This window comes from Sciurus vulgaris (genome assembly GCF_902686455.1).
Source record: "Sciurus vulgaris genome assembly, chromosome: X".
Lineage (NCBI taxonomy): Eukaryota > Metazoa > Chordata > Mammalia > Rodentia > Sciuridae > Sciurus > Sciurus vulgaris.
The window spans coordinates 137,420,681-137,443,232 of record NC_136471.1 but is presented as its reverse complement, the minus strand read 5'-3'; the positions used below and the strand labels follow the sequence as shown (position 1 = coordinate 137,443,232).

The following is a 22,552-nucleotide window of genomic DNA, read 5'->3' as shown; positions in this document are numbered from 1 at the left end:
TCGGACGGCCGCTTTATTCTCTCCTACACCCTGGACGCCACCGCCCCCGGGGCGCGCAGCCGCAAGACCGGTGCTGGGGACGGCGACGTCCACACGAAGGCCGCGCGGGGCGTCAGGGGCCGGCGCGGATGCCCAGCACGGCGCCCGGGATGTCCCCGACGGGCGCCACCCGCACGTCCGGGAAGCCGTGCTGCGCCAGCAGGCGCCGGCACTCGCCCAGGCTCCAGTCCCTGCCCGGCGTCCGCACCAGCAGGTCCAGCCTGTGCCTCAGGCCACACCGGGCCGGTCCCTGCCCCTCGTCCAGGGCGACTTCCGCCAGCAGGAGGCCGCCTCCTGTGGGGAGAGGCAGAGCTGGAGTCACGGACCGACCTCAGGGACCCGCGTGAGGGGCAGAGCGAAGGGCGCCAGGGCCGGCAGGACAGGGCGACAGGACAGAGGCCGAGGTCGGGGAGAGGGAGGGTGGACAGATGGCGGCTGGGGGTGGCAGGCAGATGACGGGCCGCGAAAGGCGATGGAGGCAGATGACAGGTAGGTGGCAAGGTGGACAGATGGGCAGATGGGCAGGACAGGTAGATGATAGGTGATAGCACTGACGGATGATAGGGAGATGATGGAGACGGAGGACTAGGCAGGCAGGCAGAAGACATGATGGATGGACAGGCACATGACGGACAGGTGGTAGGTACATGATGGACAGGTGACAGGTGAGAGGCTGTGCAGGTGACAGATGGGATGGAAGGCGAGATGATGGACAGATGGACTGGATGAGTGATGGAGGACGGGACAACGACTGATGGACAGGTGACCGACACGGGGTAGGGATGGGCCGGGGCTGCGCAGATAACGGACAGATGAGGTGACAGAGGGACAGGTGGCAGATCTGGACAGAATGCAGGCAGGCAGGTAGGTGGACGGACACAGGCAGAGGGCGGGTGCCCGCGGGAGGACAGGCGTACGGTAGGTGGCTGCAGGACGGCAGACGCACGGCGCCTGCGGAAGGCGGCGCGGAGGGAGACGCGGAGGGATCGGGGAGCGGCAGGGGCGTGACCGCTGGGCACGGGAGGGGTGGGCGCGGGCAGAGGGAAACACTGGACAGCCAGTGTGGACAGGAGGGAGGGCCGGGAGCAGGCTGCGTGAGCGGGAGGCCTCAGGTGGGGGTCGGCCTCCCTGCGCGGGTGCGGCGGAGGGTCCGCCGGTGCGCGAGGGGTGGGACCGCGGGTGGGCGGGACGCCTGGGGACGGGCCTGGGCGCGGCGGCCCGTCCCTGTCCTGGGGAGGGAGAGCCAGACCGCGAGCTCAGTGGCCTCTCCCAGCCCGGGGCAGCAGGCGGCGCCCACGGTGGGGCACAGAGCCGGGTCCTGGCAGCAGCCACGGGGGACCCGGCGGCCGCGACAGGGGTCCGGCTGGACAGACCCAGGAGCGCCTCTGCTGCGCGCACCTGCAGGGGCCGCCTGGGTGCCTCAGCCCGGAGGCGGGTCCCCCAGACTGCGGGATGGCCGGAGGCAGCGGCCGCGGCCCGGCCAGGGACACAGGGTCACGGCGGGCGAGGCAGAGCCGGCAGACAAGGCAGCATCCCGGGCTTCTGGTGATTGTCTCCCCTGGCCAGGGAGGGCAGGGCTGGACCGGGACCCCAGACCTCGTCGCCAGGGTCCTGGACCAGGCGCGGGCGGCCGCTGCCAGAGACGCACCGTTCCTGTGATTTTTCTTTTTCTTTCTCAACTGCAAACGTCTGGGTGGGAAAGGAAGAGCCCCACTCTCACCTGGCCGGCAGGACGCCGCGACCCTCCTCAGCAGCCGGTGGACCCTGTCGTCGGGCCACTCGGGCGGCAGGCGGGGCAGGATGTAGAGGTCTGCGGCGGGGAGGGCGTCCCTGCACGGGTCACCTGGAGGGGAAGCAAGAGGCAGCTGAGGCCGCCGGCCGCCAGGGAGGCTGCGGCCTGTGCGAGGGGCACGGGGTCCAGGCCGATGGTCTGGGTATCACGGAGCTGCAGCCGAGTGGAATCAGGCCAGGGTGCAGGGGAGTCTGTCCCCCTCCTGGACATGACGTCACCTGCAGGAAAGAGTCCCTGCGGACGCGGCCTTGGCTTCTGGCCTTTTATAACCAGCGGGTGGGTGGGCTTTGCTGGGGCGGCGTGTCCTGACTCAGGCCTCCAAGAAAACCAGGCTTGGGAGTGGCCAGTGTGTGCCCCCTAGACATGCTGACTGGACACGGGGTCTCTGCAGAGGCAGCGAGTGCAGGTCCTGAGAGGAGCCCCTCCTGGTCAGGTGGCCCTGAGGCCATGGCCGTGTCCTCACAAGAGACAGAAGAGGAGACACAGACACAGAGGAGGAGCCACGTGGAGACGGAGGCAGAGGCTGGAGGGCTGGGGCCACCAGCCCAGGGCCGCCTGGAGCCCAGGAGCTGGAGAGGCAGGAAGGAGCCTCCTGGAGCCCAGGAGGGGCTCAGCCCTGTGACCCTGACCCGGCCTCCGCCCTCCAGGCTGGGGGAGGACAAGGCCCTTGGTCTTCGAGTCTGTCTTGTTCTTAAGGTTCCTGGTTTTGGGGCTTTGCCCAGGCAGCCCGGGAGCCCGGCACACCGGGCGCTGGTCCCCAGCTGTGGACTCAGGAACCTCTCTGTTCCTTGCTCCTAACTGCTTTGTCAGGAAGGGACGGGAAGCAGCCCACGGGCTTGAGGCCAAGGCAGGAGCCACGGAAACCGCGAGTCAGCGTGGAGCGAAAGGCAGGCAGGACAGACCACCGTGAAGTGTCCAGGTGGGGTCTGGGGTTACTTCCCTTCTCCTTTTTCAGTTACTAAAGTATCGAGAAGTTTTGGGGCCAGGAACCCTGAGGCCTCAGCGTGTCAGCCTCCCACAGATGCCATGGGAGGGAACCAATGCCCAGGGCCTCAGATCCTCCGGTCCAGAGCAACATGCCCAGTGCACCGGAAGTGCTGCCTGCAGTCTAACCTGGGGCTTTCCCGTCACTTCTCCTGGGGGTCTCAGTGGACACCTGCAGACGTCCATCTCGGTCCTTCTGCACCCCACCTCACGCGAAGGCCGTGGCCCCCCGGGAACAGACACAGGCGTCAGCTCACACCTGTGGTCTCCACGCAGGAGGTGCGAGGCTGAGGGCAGACACAGAATGCTTACCTGGCACCAGGCTGACCGGGGCCGTCTGTCCACCCTGGGGCTGGAGGCGGGAGACCTGCTGGAGGACCTCGGGGCAGTCGAACACGGTGACCTTCAGCCACGGGGACTCGCGGGCCAGCACCCAGGGCAGGGCGCCCGTGCAGCCTGCGCGAGAGCAAAGATGCGCTGCGGCCCTCGTGGCCCTGGGGAGCCTGCAGAGGCTGCCCCGGGCACTGGGGTGAGACCACAGCACGTGCGAGCCCAGGGCGCTCGGGCCTATGGCAGGAAATAAGCCCAGCACAGGGACCCGGCTGGCGTCACAGAGGCGCTGGCTGAGAGCAGGTAACGGGCTGGGCGATGAGACGGCCGGTGCCACGGCAGCCCCTGTCCCCCAGGAGGAGCCGGGTGCAGAGCATGGGGAGGCAGGGCGGCCCCCATTCCCTGGGCCTGAACGCTCTGGGGACGCTGCTGCCGCTCGTTCACTTCCAGGGCAAAGGCGGGCTGGACTGAAGTAGGGCAACGGGACAGCACCAGACCTGCCGAGGGGCGTGGCGTCTGCCTGGGCCTCCCCTAGGGACCTCCTAAGCCTGCGGCCCTGCTGCAGGCCCAGGGCCACCCTGACCCAGTTGGGGTCCCTCTGTGGCTCGTGAAGAGAGGCCCGAGTGCGAGTCTCCTCAGCGAGCGGGAGTCACCCACCTCCAAGCTGGCAGGCGGAGGGGAAGCGGGTCAGGTCGAAGGCCGAGGCCAGGCGACGGGCGGTCAGCGTGGCCAGGCCGTGCGTGGCCTCCATCGGCTTGTCCTGGCAGCAGGCCTAGGGAAGAATGCAGCCTGAGAGGTGCTGCGGACTCGGGCCTCCACATGCCATGGGGCCACCGCTGTGGCCCAGGCAGGGAGCTTGGGGAAGCCCAGCAGCTGCACGGGGCCGGGCTGGGTGTGGCGGCCACGCCGGTCATCCCAGCTGCCCAGGACACGCAGGCAGGAGGATCTCCAGCTGAGGCCAGCCTGCACAACTCGTGGGACCCTGAGACGTGCAAAGGGCTGCCGGATGCAGGGGCACAGGCCTGGATCCCAGTGGCTCTGGAGGCTGAGGCAGGAGGATGGCAAGGTGGAGGCCAGCCTCAGCTGCTCAGTGAGACCCTGTCTCTAAATAAGATATAAAGAGGGCTGGGACATGACTCTGTGGTGAGGCGCCCTGGGTTCCATCCTTGTGCCAAAAAATAAAACAAAGCATAAAATAAGAAGGGCTGGGTCCCCCACCTGGCCCAGCGCCGCAAGAAACGGAAGAAAAAGAAAAGGGAGGAAGAGACGGGCAAGGATTCCAGGCCATCGCAGAACCTCCCTCACAGGAGACTCAGACGCTGCTGGACGTGGGGGCATCGTCCAGCCAGGAGCACGGTCCAGCCCCGCACAGCCTCTGGGTAGGACGGACAGAGCAGGCAGGATCTGGAAGCGGGACCGGGCGGCCTGCGGGGCCACAGCCGGCCTGGGACCCGCCTCTCTTCCTCTCCCGACTTCACGTCCTGAGGTGAGTGGCCTCCTCGGCCCCTGCTCCCTGCCTTCAGGTCCTGCCTCACCACAGGCCAGAAACAGCGGCCACGACGGACACTGCCCAAATCACCGACCCTTTTTTGTTATAGTTGGATCATCCCGGGCATTTTGGAACAGCCACAGAAAGCTGGCGGACACAGGGCGTGAGAGGCAGGAAGAGGCCAGTGTGCCCCTGCGGCGTCTCGAGAAGTCCGCTGACTGACCACAACCACCCCAGTGCCCGGCTGTGACTGCCCCAACCCCAGCCTGGCCATCTGTGGCCTTCGCTGGCCGTTTAATGTCAGGAAGCAGCTGCTGTGTGGCTTCCACATGGCACCAGTATCCCTCGGGCGAGAGACAGACCCCTCGAGGTGCCCCCGTCCTGGCGAATGCCGGCAGGTGGGAGGGACTCTGCACGCACTACCTGGGTCGGATCCCCGGCTTCCTCCTCAGAAGCCCCGCGGTGCTGCTGTGGTCCCTCCCGCACGGCCTGCTCCAGGCGGGTGAACAGGGGCCAGGTGTGGTCATTGCTGTGCACGACGAAGCTGTGCAGAGAACACTCGCCGTCCGACACCAGGTACCGGTCTGCCAGCTCCGTGTTGCTGTAACCTAGGCGACAGGGCGGCCTCCGTTGCCTACGGAGAACGCCCAAGACCCTGCCAGCAGAGCCGCCTACGCATGGGAAACCTGAAAACCAGCATCGTCGATCTGATCACAGCAAACTGCTCTGAAAACCAGCATCATCTATCTGATCACAGCAAACTGCTCTGAAAACAGCACCGTCTATCTGATCATAGCAAACTGCTCTGAAAACCAGCATCGTCCATCTGATCACAGCAAACTGCTCTGAAAACCAGCATCATCTATCTGATCACAGCAAACTGCTCTGAAAACCAGCATCGTCCATCTGATCACAGCAAACTGCTCTGAAAACCAGCATCATCTATCTGATCACAGCAAACTGCTCTGAAAACCAGCATCGTCCATCTGATCACAGCAAACTGCTCTGAAAACCAGCACCGTCTATCTGATCACAGCAAACTGCTCTGAAAACCAGCATCATCTATCTGTTCATAACAAACTGCTCTGAAAACAGCATCGTCTATCTGATCACGGCAAACTGCTCTAAAAACCAGCATCATCTATCTGTTCATAACAAACTGCTCTGAAAACAGCATCGTCTATCTGATCACGGCAAACTGCTCTGAAACCAGCACCGTCTATCTGATCACGGCAAACTGCTCTGAAAACCAGCGTCGTCTATCTGATCACGGCAAACTGCTCTGAAAACCAGCACCGTCTATCTGATCACGGCAAACTGCTCTGAAAACCAGCACCGTCTATCTGATCACGGCAAACTGCTCTGAAAACCAGCATCGTCTATCTGATCACGGCAAACTGCTCGGAAAACCAGCATCGTCTATCTGATCACGGCAAACTGCTCTGAAAACCAGCATCGTCTATCTGATCACGGCAAACTGCTCTGAAAACCAGCATCGTCTATCTGATCACGGCAAACTGCTCTGAAAACCAGCATCGTCTATCTGATCACGGCAAACTGCTCTGAAAACAGCATCGTCTATCTGATCACGGCAAACTGCTCTGAAAACCAGCATCGTCTATCTGATCACGGCAAACTGCTCTGAAAACCAGCATCGTCTATCTGATCACGGCAAACTGCTCTGAAAACCAGCATCGTCTATCTGATCACGGCAAACTGCTCTGAAAACCAGCATCGTCTATCTGATCACGGCAAACTGCTCTGAAAACAGCACCGTCTATCTGATCACAGCAAACTGCTCTGAAAACAGCACCGTCTATCTGATCACAGCAAACTGCTCTGAAAACCAGCACCGTCTATCTGATCATAGCAAACTGCTCTGAAAACCAGCACCGTCTATCTGATCATAGCAAACTGCTCTGAAAACCAGCACCGTCTATCTGATCACAGCAAACTGCTCTGAAACCAGCGTCGTCTATCTGATCACGGCAAACTGCTCTGAAAACCAGCACCGTCTATCTGATCACGGCAAACTGCTCTGAAAACCAGCACCGTCTATCTGATCACGGCAAACTGCTCTGAAAACCAGCATCGTCTATCTGATCACGGCAAACTGCTCTGAAAACCAGCATCGTCTATCTGATCACGGCAAACTGCTCTGAAAACAGCACCGTCTATCTGATCATAGCAAACTGCTCTGAAAACCAGCATCGTCCATCTGATCACAGCAAACTGCTCTGAAAACCAGCATCATCTATCTGATCACAGCAAACTGCTCTGAAAACAGCACCGTCTATCTGATCATAGCAAACTGCTCTGAAAACCAGCATCGTCCATCTGATCACAGCAAACTGCTCTGAAAACCAGCATCATCTATCTGATCACAGCAAACTGCTCTGAAAACCAGCATCGTCCATCTGATCACAGCAAACTGCTCTGAAAACCAGCATCATCTATCTGATCACAGCAAACTGCTCTGAAAACCAGCATCGTCCATCTGATCACAGCAAACTGCTCTGAAAACCAGCACCGTCTATCTGATCACAGCAAACTGCTCTGAAAACCAGCATCATCTATCTGTTCATAACAAACTGCTCTGAAAACAGCATCGTCTATCTGATCACGGCAAACTGCTCTAAAAACCAGCATCATCTATCTGTTCATAACAAACTGCTCTGAAAACAGCATCGTCTATCTGATCACGGCAAACTGCTCTGAAACCAGCACCGTCTATCTGATCACGGCAAACTGCTCTGAAAACCAGCGTCGTCTATCTGATCACGGCAAACTGCTCTGAAAACCAGCACCGTCTATCTGATCACGGCAAACTGCTCTGAAAACCAGCACCGTCTATCTGATCACGGCAAACTGCTCTGAAAACCAGCACCGTCTATCTGATCACGGCAAACTGCTCTGAAAACCAGCATCGTCTATCTGATCACGGCAAACTGCTCTGAAAACCAGCATCGTCTATCTGATCACGGCAAACTGCTCTGAAAACCAGCATCGTCTATCTGATCACGGCAAACTGCTCTGAAAACCAGCATCGTCTATCTGATCACGGCAAACTGCTCTGAAAACAGCATCGTCTATCTGATCACGGCAAACTGCTCTGAAAACCAGCATCGTCTATCTGATCACGGCAAACTGCTCTGAAAACCAGCATCGTCTATCTGATCACGGCAAACTGCTCTGAAAACCAGCATCGTCTATCTGATCACGGCAAACTGCTCTGAAAACCAGCATCGTCTATCTGATCACGGCAAACTGCTCTGAAAACAGCACCGTCTATCTGATCACAGCAAACTGCTCTGAAAACAGCACCGTCTATCTGATCACAGCAAACTGCTCTGAAAACCAGCACCGTCTATCTGATCACAGCAAACTGCTCTGAAAACCAGCACCGTCTATCTGACCACAGCAAACTGCTCTGAAAACAGCACCGTCTATCTGATCACAGCAAACTGCTCTGAAAACCAGCATCGTCTATCTGACCACAGCAAACTGCTCTGAAAACAGCACCGTCTATCTGATCATAGCAAACTGCTCTGAAAAACAGCATCGTCTATCTGATCACGGCAAACTGCTCTGAAAAACAGCACCGTCTATCTGATCACGGCAAACTGCTCTGAAAACAGCATCGTCCATCTGATCACGGCAAACTGCTCTGAAAACCAGCATCGTCCATCTGATCACAGCAAACTGCTCTGAAAACCAGCATCGTCTATCTGATCACAGCAAACTGCTCTGAAAACAGCACCGTCTATCTGATCCTAGTAAACTGCTCTGAGCAGGTCACAGGCACAGCACTGTCCAGACTCAGGTCTCGACAGCTGTGACTGGCAGGCAGAGCCTGGCATGCACAGCCTCCAATCTGTTCTCCTCCATGCCCTGGGTGGTCATGGCGCCAGATACAATCCCGGGCCTTGAAGAACCGTCTGGTGTTGCCCTGCAGGCGCTCTGCAGACACCATCCAGCGTTGCTTTAACTGAGGAGATGACGCTCCACCAGGTGGTGGGCCTCACACGCCTGGGGGCTTCTATAGCCCTTACCTTCCCAGGGCAGGTACGGTACTGTCCACGTGCCCTCAGCTCTGAGACCACGCGAACGCTTTTGTTCAGTTCAGTAAACATAGTACTGAATCCGTTCACCCAGCCATCCCTCCGTTTATATCTAGCTCCGTACCTACCATTCATCTATGGCCCTGGCTATCAATCCAGTGATTCCCCCTAGGGGAGCACTTGGCGAGGTCTGGAGTTATTTCTCATTTTCTCAACAAGAGGAGTGAATGCTTCTGTATCTGGTGTGAGGAGCACAGAGAGGCTGCTCCACAGCCTGCAGTGCACAGCACAGCCCAGCACAAGGACCCTCCAGCCCCAGCTGCCCACAGTGCAGAGACAGAAACACTGCCTTGCCAAGAGGTGTTATCCATCCATCCATCCTTCCTCTTGTCTAATCATCCATCCACCCACCAGCCAGCCTATCCCTCAGCCCTTCTCTACAGTCTACACCTGTGTGTCCACCATCCCCCATCTGCACTAACAAGCAAATACACCAGCCTGTGTGTCTGTCTCCTCCTGGTCAGTCCCTCCTGGGATCCTGGCTGGCAGTGTGTCTGTCTGTCTCCCTGGTCAGTCTGTCCCAGAATCTGACCAGCATGTGACTGTGTGTCTGTCTCCTACTGGTCAGTCCCTCCCCTCTCCCAGCGGCCACTCCTGGTGTCATCTGTCCACTGAGCGAAGGCTCCGTTCCCGCCCCCTCCCCCGCCCCAGTCCCTCTCCCCAACCCCTCCCCGCTCCGTGTCCACCTGGAGGCCACCCATGCTTGCACTGGCGAGGGTCCCCGTAGGCCCCGAGTGTCAGCACCTTGCGCTGTCCTCTGCAGCAAGCCCAGGCCCACACAGACGTCCAGCAGCCTCCTGGTTCCACAGACAGCAGCGTCCACCTGGCGAGCCACGTCCGTGGCATTCCGGTGCGCCCCGTCTCTCAGCACATCGAACAGCCTCAGCTTGCAGGCTGTGAACAGGGCCTGTTGGGCAAACGGGCACGTTGGGGCAGCGCCGACTGGCCAGCACGCCTTCCTCCTGAGGTCCCAAGGTGGAGGTGGACGCTGCGCTTAACTTGACCACCGCTCCACTCAGCCAGTGCCACGGGGAGAGGTGGCTGGCGCGCACCAGTGGATGTGGTGCCGAGCGGGCCCCCAGGAGAAGTCAGTGGGACGCACGGTGATCGCAGCAGCCCCGACCCCAGGACCTTAGAGCGACCGTGCGTGGAGCTGACCGGGGCGCGCACGCAGGTACCTTGGAAGCTTTGAAGCCGTCGATCAGGTCCAGAAGGCCAGCCGGGAACGGGGACTGGCGCTCCACTTGCCCATTACAACTGGCCTCGCTGGAGCCCGGGGCGAGTGGGTCCCCGTCCGCCTCCGACAGGCCCCTCAGGCTGCCCGCCGAGGCAGGGCCAGCGCCAGGGCCCACGTCGCTCGGCGCGGGCTCAGGGCCACCCCCGTCCTGGTCACGCAGGGTCTCGAAGCTGTCCACGGCCGGGATGGAGTCGTGGTGGGCCCTCCGCACGTCCTGGCCGCGGGGTGGGCAGTACAGCTCGGCCAGCTTCTTGCAGAAGCGGTTGAGCGGAAAGCCCACCACGTTGAGGAAGTCCCCGCGGACGTACTCCACCAGCATGCCGCCCAGCGCCTGGATGCCGTAGCCGCCGGCCTTGTCCCTGCGCCAGAGCAGCCGCGCATGCGCGGAGAGGAGCGTCAGACCCGGGTGGGGCCCCGCGACCCCAGCAGACCGCGGGCACCGCCAGTGAGACAAGATCGGAGCACCAGGCCGTCCCGCCCCCGGCACTTTCCACCGAGGAATTAACCTCCTGGCCAAGGTCCTGCCCGCGGTCCTGGCGCGCGCCTGTAATCCCTGCACGGCCGGAGGCTCAGGCAGGAGGTTCTCAAGATAGAGGCCAGCCTCAGCAACTTCGTGAGGCCCTTTCTCAAACTAAAACAATAAAAAGGGCTGGGGATGTGGCTCAGTGGTTGGGCACCCCTGGGTTCAATCCCTGGTACCAAAGATAAGTGAGTGCAATCGCCTCCTGCTCAAGATGGATCAATTTTGGATCTTTGACCTCCGCCGAGAGGTCAACGTGTACCAATCACTTCACGTTCCGCTGACCGCCGTGCACCCTAAATTGTACACGGTATTTTATGATTCCGTGTGTCACACAACAGTGGTACGAGGTGGTCCCCCACCGGCGAGAACACAGGGTTTCTGCTGCTGCAGGCTGGGAAGGGTCAGCCTCTTTAGTCACGTGTCCTGGGTGCGTTTTTATTGGTTAATTCACTTATTTAGTTATGGTGGTGCTGGGGTGGAACCCGGGTCCACTACCCCAGGGTCACATCCTAGCCCACTTCCTTTAATGCTTTATTTTGAGACAGGGTCTTGCTAAGGAGCTGAGGCTGCACTGCGGTCGCATCCTCCTGCCTGGGCCTCCCACGCTGTGCCTGCGAAATGCAGTTCTGAGTGAGGAGCTTCGCACTGGATGGTCTTCCAGGGGGCAGCTGGTCACTCAGGAGAGGCTGACTCTGCTTCCCCGCCAGGGACCTCCGCAGCCTGGCCCGTGGGGCTCTGCGCAGCGGCCCCTCTGCGGAACTCACATGGGCTCCCCGCTGTGGATGTAGTCCCACAGCAGCTCCTCCGACAGCTCCGAGAACTTCACCCTCGTCTCCTCGTAGAACTCGGACACCTGCGTCTCCAGCACATGGTCTGCAAGGACCAGAGCCGCCTGGTCAGGGTCACCCCGGCCAGGGTGCGCGGGGGTCCCCTGGTCTGAGCGTGCAGCTCGGTGCTGCTGTTCCCAGGGGAGAGGATCGGCCGGGACAGGCAAGAAGAAGGACGAGGGGGTCACAATCAGAGGACAGGTCAGCACGGAGACAAAGCACCGGCAGGCGCGGCCTTGGATGTCCTGTGGAAACTGTCAGACGGGAACTGCTGGGGTCGTCATAAGGCCTTGGGCTATGGGCAGAAATGTCCAGAGCGCAGTGTGCTGGGAACTGAGGGGTCTGTGGGAGACCCCAGCTCTCCAGGTTTACCAAGGGACCTGGTGTGGACACAGGTCTCTGCAGAGGCAGCGAGTGCAGGACCCTGAGAGGAGCTCCTCCTGGTCAGGTGGCCCTGAGGCCATGGCCGTGTCCTCACAAGAGACAGAAGAGGAGACACAGACACAGAGGAGGAGCCACATGGAGACGGAGGCAGAGGCTGGAGGGCTGGGGCCACCAGGCCAGGGCCGCCTGGAGCCCAGGAGCTGGAGAGGCGGGAAGGAGCCCCCTGGAGCCCGTGGAGGGGGCAGGACACTGCACAGAGCAAACCCCACATTTCCCAACAGGAAGTCTTTTCCAGGCAGAGGGGTGGGGTCCTCACTTCCGGGGGTGCAGCGTGCGGGAGCCCCGCCCCTCCAGCCCCTGGGGAGGTGCGCAGCCGCGTTACCTGTGCAGGTGCAGCTCACGATGGCGACCCCCGTGAACACGCTGTGCTCTTTCCCACTCAACCTGCGAGACAGACGCCACCCAGTCACCGCCGCCCTGCACTTGGCAACCCAGGGGCAGCGACCAGGCTCCCCCATGGTCCAGCCACAGGGTCCCTAGGGAACGCGGACGGCAGGACTTCCGGGTGGGCGTCGCTGGTGGACGGAGGGATCTCCAACCCCCAAGGGGGCCACGGGGGACCAGGGACTCAGTCCTGGACGCGCTCAGCGGGGCCTGGCTCAGCGCACCTTCGCTGCCCTGGGCTCAGAATGGGGCGCTGCCCTGTGGGTCAGGCCCAGGGTGTCCTGCAGGAGACCCCGAGGTCAGCAGAGGGTGCGGGATGCCTGGCGAGCAGTGCCCGGGAATCCCAGAGGGACCACGTCGCTCCCCCAGCACCGGAGTGGACGCTGGGCGCAGAGCCGCCTAGCACAGCCGCCCAGACCCGAGGGACGCGTCCCGCGGCCCGGGATTCGCGAGGCCGGATTCGAGCGCACGGCGGGGGAAGGGCGCCGAGCTAAAACCCCAAGGCCCGAGGGACTCGAGGTGAAGGCCCACAGTGCCGCCTCCGGCTCCGACCTCGTCTTCTCCCGGGCTGGGGGCTGCGGCTCTGACCTCCCTGTGCTGACCCAGGGTCCCCACCCCGTGCGCCCCTCCTGGGGTTGCTCTGCCCGGGCTGCAGCCGCCTGGCCCGACGCGGATCGCCGCCCACCTTGAAAGCATGTCGTAGGCGTCCTGCTTGTCCACGGGCTTCTCCAGAACCTGCCCCTCCACGGCCTGCGAGAGAGGGAGCGAGGCTCACGGCCCAGCCCGGCAGGGTCTCGGACGCTCCCCGACCCTTTGAATTGTGCGCTGGGGGTGGAAGCGGTGCTTCGGGCGCGGGAGGCGAGCGTCCGCCCCGGGGCTCTGGGTTCCTTGGAGGCGGTCTTGCTTGTTGCCCAGGCTGGCCTTGGACCTGCTAGCCTCCTGCTTCGGCCTCCTAGCAGCTTAGGCTGCAGGCCTGCGCCACCGCACCCGGCTCACTGTTTTTTTTTTAATTGAAGTGAAACCGGCACACGCTGGATTCGCCAGTGCAGAGTGACGGTTCAGCAGTCCAGCAGGGTCAGCACGCTGGGTGGCCACCCGTCCCTCTCCTCCCATGCTCATCACCTCAGAGAAAACCCCCGGCAGGCGGGGTGGCCCGCACCTGTAATCCAGCGACTCAGGAGGCCCAGGCCAGAGGACTGCAGGTTCAAGGCCAGCCTCAGAAGTTAAGGGCACCTCTTTCAAAATGAAATTTAAAGAGGGCTGGGGATGTAGCCCAGTGGTCGAGCATGTGTGAGGTCTGGGGCTCCAACCTCTTCACTAAATTGAAAAAGGAGACCTCATCCCTAAGAAGCCATCACCCCTCCCTGGGCCCCTCCACTGCCCCAGCAACCAGGAACCCACTGTGTCCCTGCATTTGCCTTCCTCCGTGTCCACCTGAATGGGATCTCACACTAAGAGTCCTCCTGAGCGTCTGGCTTCATCATGTCTTCAAGTTCACCCACACTGTACCATGGGTCAGAGCTCCATCCTTTTTCATGGCTGAGTAGTATTCCACTATGTGGATGGACCACATTCTGTCCATCCCGTCCTCCACAGAGACACACTCAGCTTCTGTCTACCTTTTGGTTACTGTGATAATATGGTAATGCCGAGAACATCTGGGTCAACACCTGTTTTCTATTCTTCTTCTGTGTATATGGCCACCAGTGGATGAATCAGCCTGCCCAGGCAGCCAAGCCCCACAGCCTGGGAGGATTAAGCAACGGAGCTCTCTCCCTCCCAGCCTTGGAGGCTGCAGGCCCGAGGCTGGCTCTTCCCCAGACCTCCCTCCTGGGCTTGCAGATGCTGTCTGAAGACAGCATCTGGGTCCTCACAGGGTCGTCCCTCTGTGTGCGTCTGTGTCCTCACCTCCTCTTCTACCAGGACCCCAGTTCTGTGGGGTCAGGGCCACCCTGGGGACCTCACTGCACCTCCGTCACCTCTGTAAAGACCCATCTCCACACACAGGCATGTCCCAAGGTCCTGGGGCCAGGGCCACCCTGGGGACCTCACTGCACCTCTGTCACCTCTGTAAAGACCCATCTCCACACACAGGCATGTCCCAAGGTCCTGGGGCCAGGGCCACCCTGGGGACCTCACTGCACCTCAGTCACCTCTGTAAAGACCCATCTGCACACACAGGCATGTCCCAAGGTCCTGGGGCCAGGGCCACCCTAGGGACCTCACTGCACCTCAGTCACCTCTGTAAAGACCCCTCTCCACACACAGGCATGTCCCAAGGTCCTGGGGTCAGGGCCACCCTGGGGACCTCACCGCACCTCAGTCACCTCTGTAAAGACCCATCTGCACACACAGTCACATGGGGGATTGGAAATTGCACAATCCCCCCATAGCGTGGAAGTCTGAGTTAAAACGCTCTTAAGTCCTTACGAGCTGTGGCCCTGTAAGAGGGATGGGTGGAGACGGACACACAGGACAGGCAGGGTGAAGACCAGGTGGAGGTGGGCGGATGGCCATCTACAAGCGGGAACGGGAGCAGCAGCCGGGACAGGCAGGAGCCGACTGGACTGTAGCTCAGGCTTCCAGGCAGCGGCCCTGTCCCACCCAGCTCAGAACCGAGAGCAGCTGCCCGCAGCCTGCAGCCCCCTGGTGGTGGCGCTGCCCCGGCCGCCCGGATTTGCGCGCGTGCCCCAACCACGCAGCGCAGGCACCGCTTCTCCAGGCGGCTGGCCCCCCGCGCCTGAGATCCAAAACACCAGACTCGCCGGCTCTGCCAACCCGACCCAGCTGGAGGTGACTCACCACAATAGTGTCCGCCCCGATGACCACGTCGGGTGTCCGCAGGTCCTTCTGCGAGCAAGCAGACTCGGGTTAGGCGGCGCTCCCACGGTGTCCTGGGGCCACCCTCTCACTCGTGGGCGTGGAGCAGCGTCCCTGGTGCGCAGCTGACCTGCCGGCGCGGGGTTGTCCCCAGCGTGGTTCCCCTGCAGGGCTGCGGGGTGCGCTGGGCCTGTGAGCAGGGGCAGGCCGCCCTGGCGGCCTCCGGAGCACCTGACTGGGGCCACTGGACTGGCCGGAACCGCCTGCTCTGCACAGCCTCCTTTACTGGGGAGGGCACGGGTGCAGACGGCTCTGCTTTGGGGTCCAGCTGTCCCTGAACTACCAGGTCCCAAGACCTAACGGTTTCCGGGCCACTCGGTGCAACCCGAGGACGGGGCTCGCGGGGAGAGACAACGCCAAGGTGAAACCCCAAGAGCCAGCGCAGCTCGCGCGCACCTCGGCTGGGCTTGGGCTTAACCCCGCGCGGCCAGAGTGACAGCCACCTCCCCTGTCCACAAGGCGGCCGGCTGGGATGGGCTCGCCCAGTCCTCCGCAGTGGAGCCCCGCGCTGGGACAGGAGCCCAGGAGCCATGCTGCCGCTGCCGCTGCCGCGGGGAGGCAAGACCCGAACGCAAGGGCGCGACGGTGCGCAGGTGGCGGCGTAGCGCACGGACCAGCGCAGGGCACCGCGGCCGGGGCCCAGAAGAGGCTGCAGTCCAGCTCGAAGACCCATCGAGATGGACGGTGCCGTGTCAAATAGCAGAGCACGTCCCCCGCCGCGCCCGGGTGAGCCACGCAGCCCTGCGTCCTGGATGCCCATCTTTCACTACCAGGCGGCACGCGACACCTCCGCCAGCCTGCAGTGCCCCTCTTGCCCGCAACGCCGCACTGACGTCGCGCACACACCGCCAGCCGCGCTTGTGGATCCCGTGTTTAAACGTTCAAGCTGGAACAGCGTCACGCTGCGCCTCACGGCCACCGGAGACCACCTGTGTTCCTATCCTGAGGGGACGGCCCTGCGCTGGCTGTGACACTCGGCTCGTTCCAGGACTGCAGACATCGAGCCGCCCTGCGGTCCTGATTATGACAGAGTTACACCGAAACACTCCGCAGCGGAGACACTGTGTTGATCCTCTAGCTTCAGTGCCCAGAATGCGCCCGGCGCGTGGCGCACCTCTGTCATCCCGGGGGCTGGGGAGGCTGAGGCAGGAGGACGGCGAGTTCAAAGCCAGCCTCAGCCAAAGTGAGGCCCTAAGCAACTCAGTGAGACCCTGTCTCTAAAAATGCAAAATAGGGCTGGGGAGGGGGCTCAGGGGTCGCGTGCCCTGGAGTTCAACGCCTCACAGAGAAGGGCGGTGGACCCAAATGGCGAGCGTCCTGCCACGCTAATGAGCAGCGAAACTAACCCCACGCCGCGTGAACGGCAGCGGCCTGGGGCATTCCAGTCGGTGACCGGCGAGCTGTGGGCACCCCGCGCCTGGCCCTGTCCCCCAGCCTAGGGTCTGGACACGCGCGGGACCGCTTGCCTGGTGCATCCTCTGCGCCACCTCCAGGGCCTTCTGCTTGGCCGTCTCCATGGCGTAGGCGAAAGGGCTGGGGAACGCGGCTTTACTGAGCGTCTCTTTAAACCTGGACGGGACCACCTCGAACCGGAGACCCTGGAACAGACGGAGGGCCGTAGGGCGGCTCAGGGGGCAGCCAGGGGCAGGGCCAGATGTGATCGGAGAGGACACCCCCTTCCTACGCTCCGCCCTCCCTGGCGCCTGTCCGACCCTGAGGCCTCACTGAGCCCCCCAGCTGCCCAGGGAGCCGGACCTGCTGGAAGAGGCTGGCCGCCGGGGGCTCGGGCCCAGCCCGGATGGAGAACTGTCACGGTCACACATCAGCCACGCTACTTCTGATCCTAAAGGCCAGCACCACAGTGACCTGCACTGGACACCATCATGCCTAGGAGCGACAGGCCAGCCCTATTCCCGCTCTATCCTCAGGGAGGCTATTACGTAAATGCAGCAGTACTTGACAGGGTGAGGCCTGGCAAGGGGACACACGACGTCAGTTCTTCGTCTGAAATGACCGTACCAAGGTGGGAGGGGCAGTGGACGCCAGCTACTGGGGAGGCTGAGGCAGGAGGATGGCAAGTGGGAGGCCAGCCTCCATGACATGGTAAAACTCTGTCTCAAAAATGATTTTAAGAATGGCTGGGGCCCAGTGGGTGCAAGCCTGTAATCCCAGTGGCTCTCCAGGCTGAGGCAGGAGGATCACAAGTTGGAGGCCAGCCTCAGCAACGCAGCAAGGCCCTAAGCAACTTAGCGAGACCCTGTCTCAAAATAAAAAAAAAGTTGAAAGGGCCGGGGATGTGGCTCAGTGCTTAAGTACCCCTGGGTTCAATTTCTGGTACCAAAATAATAATAATAATAATAATGATAATAATAATAATAATAATGCAGCTCCGTGGTAAGGCTCTTGCCTAGCATGTGGGGCCCCTGGGTTCAGTCCCCAGTACTCAAAAAAAAAAAAAAAAAAAAAAGCCTGTATTATTTATAACAGTGACGACGCAGAAGCCCATCATCACAGACGAGTCACTAGTTCTGTATCGAGTGGCACTACCCTACTTCTAAGCTACAGGACGCTGTAACACAGTAACAGCTGAACCCCGTGAATTCGACATCTGAGATGCAGATCAAGCTATTTTAACAGTGAATACACAGTGGCCACAGTAAACCGTCAACAGCTCTCTTGCTACAGTCATTCTGTGTTCCAGAAGAACGTAATACGAGTCCACGTTCCACAGGATACCGTCCGGTTACGTTACAACCCACGATAACGGGAAAACGGCATCCGTTTCTCCCTAACGATGGCGCTGTGTTAACTAGGAAGGTAAGGGACAGGACCCTACAGATACGGCCGGTTCTCTATTCCAAGCTATACTAGCACTTCACTGATTTTATTTTGAGGTACCAGGGTTGAACCCAGGGGTGCTTCCCCACCGAGCCACATCCCAGCCCTTCTTATGCTTCATTTGGAGACAGGGTCTCACTGAGTGGCTTAGGGCCTCGCCTGAGGCCGGCCTCCAAGCTGCCATCCTCCTGCCTCAGCCTCTCCCAAGAGCTGCAGGAGCCGTCTCCACAGAGGCCACAGGGCGGTATTGATCGGGACTTTGGGGTCGCAGCTGCAGAGGGTCAGCAGCTTCCCGAGTGCGCTAAGGTCAATGAACTCATGATATCCCACCCAGGAGGTGGACAGAAGTGATGGCCGCTGATGGTGGCTCTCGCCAGGTCCCCATGCAAGGGACCCGTAAGAGGCTACTGGGGAACAACCCGGCTTAGTGGGGCAGAGCCTAGACCTTAACAGGGGTGGCAAACTCCCCCTGGGGTTCCCTGCCCCACCCGTCCCTCCCATCATTTCTCCCAAACCTCCCTCTGTGCCCTCCGCTGGCCCTGTGGCTGGACCTATGGACACCCCTGGCCCCTCGTCTACCCACCCCTCTGCCCCAGCACCCGGCCAGGGCCTTCTCCCTCTGCACTGGCTCCTGCTCCAGCGACCCCAGACTGAGCCCCCACCTCTGCTCCCCACACGCCCCAGGACACCCAGGCAGGCAGCCCCGGGCCCGCCCACAGGTCAGTAGGCCACTAGGTCCAGTAGGCCCCGACCCAGAGCTGCACACCCCACGCTCTGGACCACTTGGTCCTTTCCCTAGGACCTGTGGACCCTCCCTCCCAGGCCTCAGGGTTCCACACCCTCCCCACAGGGGCCACCCCGTCCCCAGGTCCCCTCCCCACGCCGCACAGAGCGCCCCTCTCCCCGGCTGCCCTGCCCAGGGTCTCCGGGATCCCCCGCAGCCTCCCTAGCCACAAGGACCCCAGTCGCCAGGTCCCCGCAGTTACCAGGACCACCGCCCCCAGGGGACCAGCCTCCCCCGCCAGAACCTCCCCCGTCACTACCCCTGACCTGCCAGGACCAGCCCTGGTCTCCAGGACCCCCGTCCCCTGCAGCTGGGGTCCCTGTGCATTAGGGCCCCGTCACTAGGTTGCACCCCACGCGGCCAGGTCCCCACCCTCATCGGTTACGCAGATCCCACCTCTGTCACCAAGACCCCGCCCCAGGCACCATGGTCCCCCAGGCATGGGCCACTCCTAGGAGGCCCTGGCCGCTATCACTGGGAACCCCATCCCTGGTCAGGAGGGACTTCCTAGGATGGCCTGTGACCGCTCCTTAGGTCCCCCACCCCTGCTGAGCCCCCGCCCCAAATGCTGCCGACCCTCCTCCTTGACCCCATCACAGGTCACCACAGCCAGTCGCTGGACCTTTACTGGGGACCCTGGTCATTAGGCCACCCTCACCCAGTCACTGGACCCTTGCTTCTGGTCACTAGGGTCCCCTGGTCATTAGGTCACCCCCACCCAGTCACTGGACCCTCACTTCTGGTCACTGGGGTCCCCTGGTCATTAGGTCACCTCCACCCAGTCACTGGACCCTTGCTTCTGGTCACTGGGGTCCCCTGGTCATTAGGTCACCCCCACCCAAACTCCAGGACCCTCACTTCTGGTCACTAGGGTCCTCTGGTCATTAGGTCACCCCCAGTCACTGGACCCTCACTTATGGTCACTAGGTAACCCCCACCCAGTCACTGGACCTTCACTTCTGGTCACTGGGTCCCCTGGTCATTGGGTCGCCCCCACCCAGTCATTGGACCCTCGCTTCTGGTCACCAGGGTCCCCTGGTCATTGAGTCGCCCCCACCCAGTCACTGGACCCTCACTTCTGGTCACTAGGGTCCTCTGGTCATTAGGTCACCCCCAGTCACTGGACATTCACTTCTGGTCACTGGGTCCCCTGGTCATTGGGTCGCCCCCACCCAGTCACTGGACCTTCACTTCTGGTCACTAGGGTCCTCTGGTCATTAGGTCACCCCCAGTCACTGGACCTTCACTTCTGGTCACTGGGTCCCCTGGTCATTGGGTCGCCCCCACCCAGTCACTGGACCTTCACTTCTGGTCACTGGGTCCCCTGGTCATTGGGTCGCCCCCACCCAGTCACTGGACCCTCACTTATGGTCACCAGGGTCCTCTGGTCATTAGGTCACCCCCAGTCACTGGACCTTCACTTCTGGTCACTGGGTCCCCTGGTTATTGGGTCGCCCCCACCCAGTCATTGGACCCTCGCTTCTGGTCACTGGGTCCCCTGGTCACTGGGTCGCCCCCACCCAGTCACTGGACCTTCACTTCTGGTCACTGGGTCCCCTGGTCATTGGGTCGCCCCCACCCAGTCACTGGACCCTCGCTTCTGGTCACTGGGTCCCTGGTCAGTAGGGCCGGTTATTAGGGTGTCCTCCGGGCCCAGCACCCGCCCCTGTCCTCCGTCGCTGGGCCGCCGGCGGCACTGGCCGGGGCCCCGAGGACCCCAGGTCACGGCCCTGCCCCGCACCCCGCCGCCGGCGGCCGCTCACCGCGTTGCTGAGGATCTCCTGGCGGCGCGGGGAGGCGCTGGCCAGCACCACGCGCTTGTGCAGCAGCTTCCCGATCACCGGGCACAGCACCATGGCTCCGCCGGACCCCGACCGCGACCCCGACCCGCCACCGCCAGCCGCCGCTACAGAGGAAGCGGCCGCCGGAGCCCCGCCCCCGAGACAAGCCCCGCCCCTCCACGCGCCGGGACCTACGTCGGCCGCAGCGAAGCCACACCCCTTGACGTCATCGCCCTCTACGCCCCGCCCAGGTCCGCCCCTGACCGGAGACGAAGCCTCGCCCCACCGCGCCACGCCCCCGGAAGAGAGCGCCCGGGCCCACGTCGGCCGCAGGCGAAGCCACACCCCCTTGACGCAAGCGTCCTCTTACGTCTGGCCCATGCCCCGCCCCTATGGGACGCCAAGCCACGCCCCTGCTACGCCTCACCCTGGCGACCGCGAGCCCAGGCCACGCCCCCGTCTGAGACGAAGCCACGTCCTTACTACGCCTAGTCCTTGGCAACCGCGCGCCCAAGCCCCGCCCCGGCGAGACGAAGCCACGCCTTTGCTACGCCTCACCCTTGGCAACCGTGCGCCCAGGGCACGCCCTCCCACGCCCGCTCCGCCCCTGCCATGTGAAGTCCCGCCCGGGCCACACGCGCCGCTGGCCAGTCTTTCTTATGGCCAAGCTGGGTGCCCCTGGGGACCGTGCATTGGGCGCTTGGACCGGGGTCCACGCAGGCGCGGTGGAGGCATGAGGATAGGGGACCCTGGCCGGCGCCGTGGCTCAGCGGCGCGGTAGGGGCGTGAAGATGGAGCGATTTCCGTGGTCACCCTGGGGACTGTGGAGATAGGGGACCCTGTGGGGCCGTGGAGGGCATGAAGATAGGGGGGCCCCCGCAAGCTCGGTGTGGCCAGGTGGTGATGGGGGAGACGGCGGGAGCCGTGAGGGGTGTGAGGATGGGGGAGAATGTAGGTGCGTGGGGATTGGGCAGATGAGGATCCTGTGGTCACAGTGGGGCTCTGGAGAGTGGGGAGTCCCCACAGGCGCGTGGGCAAAGGGAGTTCCCTGCGTCCGTGGTCGGATACGTGGGCATTGGAGGGACCCCCAAGCGCGGTGAGGAGCGTAGGAATGTGGGGGACCGTGGAGGGCGTACATTTGGGGTGCCCTGTGGGCGTGGTGGGCACTGTGCAAAGCAGAGAGGGACGCATCCCAGCGGCGTGGATTGGATGGGTCGCGGTGACCGCCTTGGGGAGTGAGGGAATGGAGGGGTGTCCTGCGTTCGCAGTGGGGGAACGTGGGGGTAGCAGTGGGATCCAGGTGTCCACGGTGGGACGCGTGGAGATGGAAGAGTCCCAGCGGGCGCAACGGAGCTCAATGGGGAGTCTTGAAAAGGGGACTCTCAGGGGGACAATGGGGACGTGGGGTAGGGGTGGGAGTGGATGGACGGAGTTGGGGGTCCACGTGCGCGCGGGAGGCAGGTGTGGGGATGAGGGTCCCTGCGGCCCAGAGGGGGTCCGCGGATTTGCCGGTCAGCCTGCCTCCTGTCTCTGGCAAGGAGTTCTCCCTGGCGGTCGGCAGGTGGCGCCCGAGGAGAGGGAATGTCAATCATGCCCTGCGCGGGCGGGGCCTGTGCCCAGCCAGCCGGGGGTGACCACTCAGCCTTCCAGACTCCAGAGGGTTTCAAACCCAAATGAATGAAATGAAATGAGCCCAGGCGTAGATCTAACAAAATGTGCAGGACTGGACGGGACTGCAGACTATCGGGAGAGGCCAGAAAGGAGCCACATCCACGAAGGAAAGAGACCCCGCCATCGATATCTAATTTACACAGCCAGAGGGAGGCGCTGATTTAGGAAGACGCAGGAACAACCGCCTTGAACGTAGCAGAAGGTGAACGCGACTTTGAAGATCGGCAGTCTGCAAATGAAAACCCCGAACAAGCCAGAGGCTGGGGTCAGGGGTCGCAGGCTCCAAGGGGGCTCCTTCCACCCCCAGTGTCCACCCACTGACTAGTGACAGCCACCTGGGGTGACCACCCCCAGCCAGCCCCTGAACAGCCACCATCGATGGGCCATGTGACCTGGCCTGCCAAAATCCATCCACGGATTTCCAGCGA

General features: G+C 62.1%; 1 protein-coding gene across 2 annotated transcripts; it reads right to left on the bottom strand.

Moving 5' to 3' along the window:
- ASMTL (acetylserotonin O-methyltransferase like) lies at positions 1–20,555 on the bottom strand. Of its 2 annotated transcripts, XM_079124988.1 has the most exons (13): positions 20,436–20,555; positions 16,397–16,648; positions 14,973–15,020; positions 12,856–12,920; positions 12,109–12,170; positions 11,280–11,388; positions 9,934–10,351; positions 9,500–9,662; positions 5,058–5,242; positions 3,803–3,917; positions 3,128–3,271; positions 1,760–1,882; positions 1–333 (listed from the first exon to the last, which is right to left on the bottom strand). In XM_079124988.1, exons 1-13 carry the CDS (start codon positions 20,526–20,528, stop codon positions 113–115), a joined length of 1,998 nt encoding a protein of 665 aa, XP_078981114.1. In that variant the 5' UTR covers positions 20,529–20,555; the 3' UTR covers positions 1–112. The 2 variants fall into 2 exon arrangements, with proteins under 2 accessions (XP_078981114.1, XP_078981115.1); XM_079124989.1 differs by lacking the exon at positions 16,397–16,648.
- Positions 20,556–22,552: the final 1,997 nt, after the last annotated feature.

Excerpts from the sequence above, each read along its gene's own strand:
- ASMTL (XM_079124988.1), bottom strand. The coding sequence starts at position 20,528 with ATGGTGCTGTGCCCGGTGATCGGGAAGCTGCTGCACAAGCGCGTGGTG. Across the intron at positions 15,021-16,396 it reads TGCCGTTCACGCGGCGTGGG|AAGGACCTGCGGACACCCGA; the intron begins GTTAGTTTCGCT and ends GCTTGCTCGCAG. Across the intron at positions 11,389-12,108 it reads CGTGAGCTGCACCTGCACAG|ACCATGTGCTGGAGACGCAG; the intron begins GTAACGCGGCTG and ends TGGTCCTTGCAG.